This window comes from Labeo rohita, chromosome 1 (genome assembly GCF_022985175.1).
Source record: "Labeo rohita strain BAU-BD-2019 chromosome 1, IGBB_LRoh.1.0, whole genome shotgun sequence".
In the NCBI taxonomy this organism is placed as follows: Eukaryota; Metazoa; Chordata; class Actinopteri; order Cypriniformes; family Cyprinidae; genus Labeo; species Labeo rohita.
Window position 1 is genome coordinate 32341099 of NC_066869.1, and position 10443 is coordinate 32351541.

Here is a 10443-nt window from a genome sequence, read left to right on the forward strand (position 1 = left end):
TACTCTTTTGTATGTATAATTTAAACTGTATAAAATTAAAGAAAAACGCCTAATTAAAATGTATGCTGTTTTAAAGCATGTTTGTTGTCCCATGCATTAGAAAGAACATGAGACTAGAATTTTTTTTTTTTTTGCATTTAGAATCATGTAATAGTCGGTTTATACAACATGGGTTTAATCAGTATAAAGTGGTTTGCTTCCCAGACACAGATGAACTAAAATTCATGTCCATTAATGTATAAGTATTATACCAAAGTCATAACAAGGAAATGTTTTATTAAAATATATAATATATATTTTAGATATGTATATAGTTGATAGGGGATACTCCATTTGGATATATAAATAAATAAATCAGAATATGCAATTATTTATTTAGTGAAAATGTAGGCTTTCTGACTATTTTAAACATATTATTTGCATTAAAATAACATGTAGGCTGGGTAAGCAATAAAATGATGTTGAGGTTAACACGTTTTATTGCAGATACACCATAAATAATGGTGAGGCCGTTTTTACCCAGATAGAAAAAAGCAGTGTTCTGCGTTTGCCTAGTTCCCCATGATGATGCATGAATTTAAAAGCCATAATACATGATTGATAATATAAGCAATACGTTACATAAAATAAAACCATATATGGCACATTTCCAACAAATTTTAATTCAAGTACAACATTTAGACAAACTTTTCATGTCACATACTGTAATGCAGCACTGTTTGATCTTGCGTTTGTGTGAGTGCAATGGGCGTCGTTGGCCAGAGATGGCGCTATTGAGTATATATTTGTTTCAGTGCCGTTTCCCTCCATGGTTTCTGCTCTCCCAGAGTAACTTGGCGCTGGGCTCAGATCATTATACAGTCCCATATTCTCCCTCCATTAAGGCATCTTTCTACCTTTTGGGCTGAACAGAAATTCCTCCAGAACCCGAGAGGGAAGAGTCCAACTTTTGAGGGGCGATATGGACATGAAAAAGAGGATTCATTTGGAGCTGAGGAACAGGACACCATCTGATGTGAGTAATTTTGAGCCAAACCTTTAGTTTTGTGCCCAGCCATGCTAGCTGTGCTACTTTCTACTTCCACTGACCTGTGTGTAGTTTAATGGTAAGCACATGGGTGTAATACCCCTGGTACAGAGTTAGACGAGAAAGTACTGCGTGTATATTCACAGCATTAATGTTCATTCGTCTGTTTTGATATGAAATGACCCGGACTGTGGAAGCCACACTGAGTAGTTAGTTTGGAAAGCTGAAGGCATTATTGCAGCATTTTAAGCCCCCCATGCTGGATGTGTGTATTCGTGATCTGGCATGCTTTTATGCTTAATATTTTGCTCATTTTAACATCGGCGTGGTAGGATATGGATGGGATGGTTTATTTCACCGTGGTGGCCATGTTTGTTGCTAACATGAGGCGCCCTTTATTACAGGCACTTAAAAGCTAAAGTAATAAACCAGATATACTCTAAAGATAGCCATACATTAACACGTTTTCTTAAATACAATCACATTTTAGTCTGTATCACTCTAAAGCATAGCTCTTGCTTTGCTATAGCGTTCGGGTATTGTAATAATAAGAGCACCAGTTCAAAAAATAAAGTAAATGTGTAATTTGACGAACATACAGTCGCATTATGAATTTTATTCTAAAGGGCACGGAGGCTTTCCGATTCTATGAATAAACTGAGATTTAAAAAAAGTTTGAGTAAAACTGCGAGAAGATGCTCAAAAGTATCTTAAACCATGTAGTATTTAACGCATGTATTCGTTATTAATAAGATCGTGTTGAATTATTGTTACTCGCTGCTGCGAGGCGCTGATTCCCGCCATTACTCCCCACGCGCCACTACCGATTAAACTAACGCTTATAATCAATAAACCCTCGCTCTGATGATTTTTTTTAGACTGTTCTAAGATATAATATGTAGCACAACGTGTGCAAAGACGGAACGAGAGACTGAGTTAAAAAGAAGCTACATGTGCTAGTTAGGTTGGACAATCCGGCGGAAATGTTTGAGCTCAGTTTTAAAATCAACTAAACGTCGCGTAAAATATTATCCTGTTTGATGAATAACAGCATAGAGCCAGGTTTTCAACCGCAGCGTTGAGTTTTGTTTAATGTGTAGAGTTTTTCTGTCGATGTAGTCTATCTGAGGAGGCGCCATGTTGTCATGAGAGAAAGAAACTCTCCATTTTTGTCTCACTAATTTCCGCTCTGTCTTCGTCTTTCGCAGCAGGAATACGCCATCGACATATCGCTCCCATCCTATACAAGCTCACAAATACCCTCCACTTGCAGTTTGTCACACAAAATGTCACAAAAGACCGTGGTGTCTTTAGGATATGTCCATGTTGTCTGGCTGTCGGCGTGTAATCTGCTGTTTTCTCATTGGTGACTCGCTGCGACAGTCTGAGCCATAGGGCCATACAACAACAGCAGCAGCAACCGCTTAGCAAACATTATTCACTGGTTTTCAGATTAGTTACTTGACTAAACTCTTGTCGAACGCATATGGCTACTAAAAACATCCAAATCCCCTACACATTTTAAAAACAAGTGTATTTGCAAGGGTCGCCGCCTTGTTTTTCCCCAGTTGAGAAACTTTTTGTTTAAGCAGCATAGTTTGTCGCCTCCATTGAGCATGTCCATGTTGGCCAACGTGTCCAACTCCCCTGCCTACTCAAATTTGAGTTGTTGCACTTATGATTCCATATCATCGTTGCTGAGTCTTACTGTTAACATATTAGATACAGTATTATACAGTATTTATAATTTTTGCTCTTATGTTGGTTGTTTCTAGGTACGAGAACTTGTCCTTGACAACTGCAGATCAAATGAAGGGAAAATTGAAGGCCTCACAGCAGAATTTGTTAATCTTGAGTTTCTAAGTTTGATAAATGTTGGTCTACTCTCGGTCTCCAACCTTCCTAAACTCGGAAAACTTAAAAAGGTAACCACACACGTTGTTCACTGCTCTCTGTTAAGAATGTGCAATATTATCTTAGTTGTGTTCTGATATGCAAGTATTTTAATTTTCAGTTGGAACTCAGTGACAACAGAATCTCTGGTGGCCTTGATGTTTTAGCTGAAAAACTCCCCAATCTCACACATCTAAACCTAAGTGGCAACAAACTGAAAGACATCAGCACATTGGAACCCTTGGTTTGTACAAACTTCCTGTCATGTAAATTTGCATATAGTTTTACACGTTAAAGTTTCCAGCTTAACCCTGTAAAGCTTACTGTATAATATTTGATATGTAAATTTCCTTTTAATTATCAACGAGATCAAAACGTAAAAATAAATGTCATGTTTTTATTAATATTGCGAGATGAACACTGGACTAAAGCACCTTAGGTTTTCTTGATTATTCATACATACTTTTTTAGAAAGATCACGTTAAAATTTGAGTATCAAATAGAACACACAAAGCTTGATGAATATTTATTTGTCCATCTGTCGTAACTTTTATTCCGTTGCATAATTTCATTTGCCCCCAACAATAAAAACAGTAGATCATTGAGTGAGCATATAAATATCATCTTAAGACATATTGTTGGGAAATTTAAAATGCATAAAAATATCAGTCATCACTGTAAATAGTCTGCTAGACTAATATTGATATTAAATATTGATAAAAGCACCAAATTGCATACTTTTGTGCATTTTGGGCCTCCAAATAAAATAAGTGGGTTTTTTTTTTTTTTTTTTTTTTTTTTTTTGCACTTCTTCTGTATGAAACTATATGAGCCATAAAAGCCTGATGTTTCAATAAAAGAAAAAACTATTACTTTAGATATCAGGCTTTACGGGGTTAAAGTATTTGTTCACCCAAAAATGGAAAAAAACAGTCATGTCATTCCAAACCTGTTTGACTGACTTTCTTTCGCAGAACACAAAATAAGATATTTTGGCGAATATTGGCCACCAATAATTTTTAAAAAATACAGAGACATTTTTCAATATCAATTTCATCTGTGTTCCACAAAAGAAAAAAAGGTCTGGAATGACGTGAGAGTGAGTAAATGATGACAGAATTTTCATGTTTGAGTGAGCAATGCTACAAAATATTTGAGCTGTGCTTAATTTTAATGACATTAAAACAATGTAGGTGTTCAGTTTTGTGATTCATCTGTTCACTTTGGCAGAAAAAACTCGACCATTTGAAGAGTCTTGACCTTTTCAATTGCGAAGTCACGAACTTGAATGACTACCGGGAAAGCGTCTTCAAGCTCCTTCCACAGCTCACATATCTAGACGGCTACGATATGGATGACCGTGAGGCGTCAGACTCTGACGGCGAAGCTGATGGTGATGGGGTCGATGACGATGATGATGAGGGTTGGTGTAGCCAGCTTTCAGTTTCAGTGTTTAACAACAGTTCAGTTTTTTTGTGGTTTAGCAATGTTCATTAATATCACTTTAAATATAGAAGGAGAGGAAGAAGAGGATGAGGATGGAGAGGAGGAGGAGTTTGACGAGGAGGAAGATGACGATGACGATGAAGATGAGGTTGAAGGCGAGGAGGATGATGAGGATGGCAGTGGAGAGGATGAGGTACGAGTTCAATTTCATGCGTTGCTTATGGAAACTAATAACACCAAAAAAAAATGATTTAATTAAATGGGCTTGTTGGTTTCAGGAGGAAGACTTTGGTCAGGATGGAGAAGTAGATGATGATGAAGATGATGATGACGATGATGATGATGAAGGTGAGTTGTATTCCGATGAGAATTTTTGTGGTCTTGCTTTCTTTGGTGTGTGTTTATGAAGTAATTGTTTTATCTCGCTCAGAAGAAGAGCAAGGAGGAAAGGGTGAGAAGAGAAAACGAGAAGCAGATGACGAAGATGATGACGATGATGATGAGGAGGACGATTAAGAGCCAATGAACAACTCTGTTACCAACCCTACCCTCTCCTTCCTTTTCAACAACTTGGCTATCCCATCAACCTTTCTACCCTTTCCACAACTCCCCCCTTACCCAAGCGCTAAGCTCCCTGTGGGGGCAAGACTGTACCGGACGGGTGGAGCTGTTCATATGGAGCCTACGAGCTGAATGAAAGCCTTCTGGATCGGTGGCTTACTCAGCGTTCCACAAGTCCACTGTCAATCCCCTGCCCGTTTGTGTTTCAAAACCTCTGGGGACTTTGGGGACTGGTATTTAGTTTTGGGTCTGTGCTTTTAATATTTTGTTGAAAGTGTTTTTTTTTTTTTTTTTTTTTTTTTATATATATATTTTTTTCCTTTCTTTTTTTGTTGACATTTCCTCCCCCTTTAGTTTTTGTTCCAAATTTCCCAATAAGATTGCTATAGCAACTGTGTGACAAGCGGGCCATAATTTTAGTGTGGCAGCCTGTGGCACAAATCAAGGTTGTAGCTACATTTTTACTTTCTGTAAGACAAAAACTTTGTAAATAAAATAACATTTTGTGCTTTGCTCACTCTCCTATTTCTCTGTCCTTTGTCCTAACATTTATTTTAAGACTGACAACGACAGTTTGGGAGACCTATGTCTGTCTTGAGACGATCATTGCTTGATGAAACTGCAGCTGATCATTTAGTGCACTTGTTTTCATGTTGCAGTGGTTTATTTTTGTTTTTCGTTTTATTTTCTTGAATACAATCAAAATTAAGTCAGAAAAGGTCATACCATTTAAGTTGCTATGATGATGCTTAAGTCTAAATGTTATGACTAATAATTAGTCATTTCAAAATGCGGTGACGAACTAATAGAGTCAAAAATATTAATGACCTTTTCTTTAAAACCAAATCACAGGTGTTCTCAGAAGATGCATGTTGGCAAATCTGTGCTTAAACAAATCCAAACAAGAATCAGATGACAAAAATAGTATTTAGTGTACAAAGGGAGTTTGTAAAATATTATTAACTTATAATGAGCTGCTCATCGAGCCCTACATCTGATCCTGTCATACTTTGTGCATATTTCATACGGCTTTAACATATTGTATTCACAACATTAAAGCAAACATTGATTAACCCCAAATTACTAAACAACTGAACTATATTTTAATGAAATGCTTTAAAACTGTTTATAAAAATTGTAAAATGTAATAGAGCTTGGGGCTTGTCGTCACACTTTTTGTTTTGATTTATTCAGTTTCTGCATAAAACCAAACCTGAGTGCCTTGACTAAAAACAGCTACTGAATATTTTCAATGTCTTTTGCCCAGAAGAAAAATGGTTGTTTTTCTCTCACAGCAACATTAGAACACCACATTTTTGGTAAGTGTCAATGGTGACACAAAAATGTGTAGTTGTGTGTGCAGGGATCATGTAGAACCCTTGCAGAAAAGGACAAACATCCTACAGGTCACAATACAGTCCCAATGTTGGATTTCTTAACATCCTATAAGAAATAATACATGTAATGTATACTCACTGTAAAATGTAATTTTTTGTATGGTTTGTTCAGGACTTATGACTACTGTATTGCCATTTTCTGTGGGCTGCTATATCATAAAGGAATGATTACAGTATTCTTACAAATAGATGAACTGACAAGGCTACAAATAGCAGATCAAAATTAGAGAACAACCTACAGTTTCCTAAATTCAATTTCCGTGTCTCTGCTTAGTCCTATTTGAAGTTATCCTAACAAGAGTAAAAGGACCATTTTTAAGCATATTTCATAAATTAACTGTTTTGAAACACAGTATAAAAAACTTTGAAAAAGAACTCTGATCGAAATTAAAGAACACTTAACAGATATATAGTTATATAGTAATTGGTGTTTATCTGGCACCTGGTGCTAATTTTTTAAATTACAGTGTCTTGAGAAGTATTAATCTTTTTCACATTTTACGTTGCAGCCTTATGTTAAACTGCATTAAATGACTATTTCCCAAATCAATTTACATTCCATACACCATAATGACAAAGAAAAAATCTGATTTGTGACAACTGCAAATTTATTAAAAATAAAACACTGAAATAAGTACATTGCTTAAGTATTCATACCCTTAACTCAGTACTTAGTTGAAGCACCTTTACAGCCTCAAATCTTTTTTGGTATGATGCGACAAGCTTTGCACATCTGCATTTGGCAATTATCTGCCATTCTAAGCCTCACTTCTTCAACTCTCAAATTCTGTCAGTTTGGATGGCAGACATTTTCAGGTTTCTCCAGAAATATTTGATTGCGTTCAAGCCATGGCTCTGTCTGGACAACTCAAGGACATTCACAGAGTTGTCTATAAGCCACTCTCGCTGTGTGCTTAGGGTCATTGTCCTGTTGGAAGGTGAACCTTTTGCCCAGTCTGAGGTTCTGAATTTTCTGGACTGGGTTTTCATTAAGGCTATCTCAGTCCCTGCTGCTGAAAAAAGCCCCACAACATGAGGTTGCTACAAGCACACTGTACTTTTGGGATGGTACTCTGCAGTGCAGTGCTTGGTTTTCTTCAAACAGGATGCTTGGAATTAAGGTTCATCAGACCAGAGAATCTTGTTTCTCACAGTCTGAGGGTCCTTGAGGTGCTTTTTGCAAATTCCAAGGGTTTTTATGTGTCTTCATTGAGGAGAGGATTGAGTTTGGCCACACCACCATAAAGACCTCAGGGCTTGGTTTTTGCTCTGTAATGCATTCTCAGCTGTTAGACCTTTTCTAAGAGGTGTGTGCCTTTCCAAATCATATTTATTCAAATGAATTTGCCACAGTTTAACTCCACTCGAAGTGTAGTAACATCTACAAGTGATATGAGTGCTCTTGAGCTAAATTTCAAGTGTCCCAGAAATGAATGAATACTTATGCAGTGGAATCATTTCAGTGTTTTATTCCTATTTTCTTATTTCTAATAAATTAGCAAAATTGTTACAAACTGTCATTATGGTGTATGGAGTGTAGATTGATGTGGAAAAAAGTAAATTAAAGCACTTTAACATAAGGCTGCAACATAAAACATGAAAAAAAGGAGCATGAATACTTTTGCAAGGCACTGTATATGACAAACCCTATTTAACTGATAGCACTCACTGAGATTGCAAGATGGCGGGCTGCTCTAAGGTGCCTGCAAGAGAAGTTGGTCTTTCCAAATCTCTGATTTTTCAAATATTGCAGGTTCACAGTGACACTAATTCATTTAGGCCCCCCTAGAAGGGTGTTAGTCCATATAAGACAAATGCACGAGAAGACAGGATAATGCAGAGACTTTCAGTAGGGATTGGTTCAACACTGCAGCTGGAATTGCTTGCCAGTTCAGTGCTGAACAGGGTAAGGATGTGTCTCAACATGTTTAAGAGAAGTCGGACTGAAAGCACACTCTGCAGTGACCTAGCCTCTGAGCAGAAACAGTCAAAACGCCTAGGCTCACCTTTGCTGAGGAGAATGTTGTGTGGACAGTGGAAAACTGGTTCAAAGTTCACTTTGGCGATGACAGCAAGTTCAATGTATTTGGGTCTGATGGGAAACATTTTCTTTGGTGTCAAACTGGGGAAAGACTGAAGTCAAAGAGCGTAAAGAAGTCAGTGAAAGGTGAAGAAGGAAGTGTCATGGTTTGGGCGATATTTCCTACAGCAGGAGTTGGGCCTTTTGTATAGCTACTTGGCAGAATGCAAATGTTTATCAGAACCTCCTTCAGCAATATGCGGTACCTTCCCTGCAAGCATCTCCCAATCAGCCTGCAATTTTCTTGCAAGACAATGCCCCTGTTACAGTGCAAAACGGGTAAACCAGTTCCTTGAAGCTAAGAGAAATAATGCACCGAAAGCACTGAAGTAATGAAATGGCTGGCCTAAAATCCTCATCTAAGCTTGATTGAAAATCTCTAAAAATGCTTGGTGATAAAGTAATGGTTAAGGAACCCACTACAGTTACTAAATTATGGAAGAAAGTGGAAGAAGAGTGGACAGAGATCACACCAACACAGTGTGAGAAACTAGACATATTCTGCGACCACACATGTGCTGAAGTCATTCAACGCACACTTCCTACTAATTTCTGACAGCTGTAACCCGCCAAAATTTTAGTTGTAATCTTCTTTCATGCTACAGTGGTTGCTGTTCTCAAATTTTAATCACTGTGTTTGCCACAAAATAAAGGTTTTTGTTGAAATCCCTTGGTTATTTTGTCTAACATGTTAGTAGAACAGTAGTATACCTACAGCTAATATTCCTTCAAATTTTGAGCGATCAAGGTTAACAATTTTTCTGAAACAAATCAACTATTTATAGGTTGTTCTCTAATTTTAATCTCCACTGTTCTCAACCAAGAGCCCGGGACCCACTTTAGGGTGCTTGAGTAAACTTCCAAAGGGGCCAAAAGATGTCTCAAAATGATTAAAATAAATTATATGAAATAGCTGAACAGTGAGAATCTGGTTTCTCTCAGTCTGAGGATCCTTTAGGAGCTTTTTGCAAATTCCAAGGGTTTTTATGTGTCTTCATTGAGGAGAGGATTGAGTTTGGCCACACCACCATAAAGACCTCAGGGCTTGGTTTTTGCTCTGTAATGCATTCTCAGCTGTTAGACCTTTACTAAGAGGTGTGTGCCTTTCCAAATCATACTTGCCACAGTTTAACTCCACTCAAAGTGTAGTAACATCTACAAGTGATATGAGTGCTCTTGAGCTAAATTTCAAGTGTCCCAGAAAAGGGTATGAATACTTATGCAGTGGTATCATTTCAGTGTTTTATTCTTATTTTCTTATTTCTAATAAATTAACAAAATTGTTACAAACTGTCATTATGGTGTATGGAGTGTAGATCGATGTGGAAAAAAGTAATTTAAAGCACTTTAACATAAGGCTGCAGCATAAAACATGAAAAAAAGGAGTATGAATACTTTTGCAAGGCACTGTACATGACAAACCCTATTTAACTGATAGCACTCACTGAGATTGCAAGATGGCGGGCTGCTCTAAGGTGTCTGCAAGAGAAGTTGTTCTTTCCAAGAGCCCGGGACCCACTTTAGGGTGCTTGAGTAAACTTCCAAAGGGGCCAAAATATGTCTCAAAATTATTAAAATAAATTATATGAAATAGCTGAACAATGAAAATTTTGAAATCATTCAACATGTTGAATAATGCAACATATACTGACATTGTATTTCTCGCTCTGGGGAAAAATCCTACATGCACCTTTAGATTCTCACTCTCATAGCCTTTTAACTTGTCCCTAAACAGTATATATAACTCAAACTCTGATTCTAGTAATACACAGATATAAATGTCAGACTCTCTCCATGTCAACACCTCTGTAATCTTTTACTTTGGTTTTGTTGAAATGGCATTAAAAGAAATGTGTTAAATGTGTTTGTGTGAATTTGAGTGTTACAATAAGATGAATTAGCAATTTAAAGGTATGAATGGAAATAACATGCATTTAAATATCATTTACTTAACTGAATAAATTGCATATATTTTCAGCTTATTCTGACAAGTCTGTCAAAGCTGTATGTGTGAGTGGCAGGTGGAACAGAGGCCGATA

At 37.0% G+C, this 10443-nt stretch overlaps 1 protein-coding gene across 3 annotated transcripts; it reads left to right on the top strand.

Moving 5' to 3' along the window:
• Positions 1-805: 805 nt before the first annotated feature.
• On the top strand, positions 806-5452 carry anp32b (acidic (leucine-rich) nuclear phosphoprotein 32 family, member B). Of its 3 annotated transcripts, none has more exons than XM_051118592.1 (7): positions 806-1015; positions 2803-2952; positions 3042-3164; positions 4151-4343; positions 4435-4559; positions 4645-4714; positions 4797-5452. In XM_051118592.1, the coding sequence occupies exons 1-7, from the start codon at positions 962-964 to the stop codon at positions 4880-4882; spliced, it is 801 nt and encodes a 266-aa protein (XP_050974549.1). In that variant the 5' UTR covers positions 806-961; the 3' UTR covers positions 4883-5452. The 3 variants fall into 3 exon arrangements, with proteins under 3 accessions (XP_050974549.1, XP_050974557.1, XP_050974566.1); XM_051118600.1 differs by having other exon boundaries at positions 4800-5452; XM_051118609.1 differs by having other exon boundaries at positions 4438-4559.
• The last annotated feature ends 4991 nt before the right edge of the window (positions 5453-10443 follow it).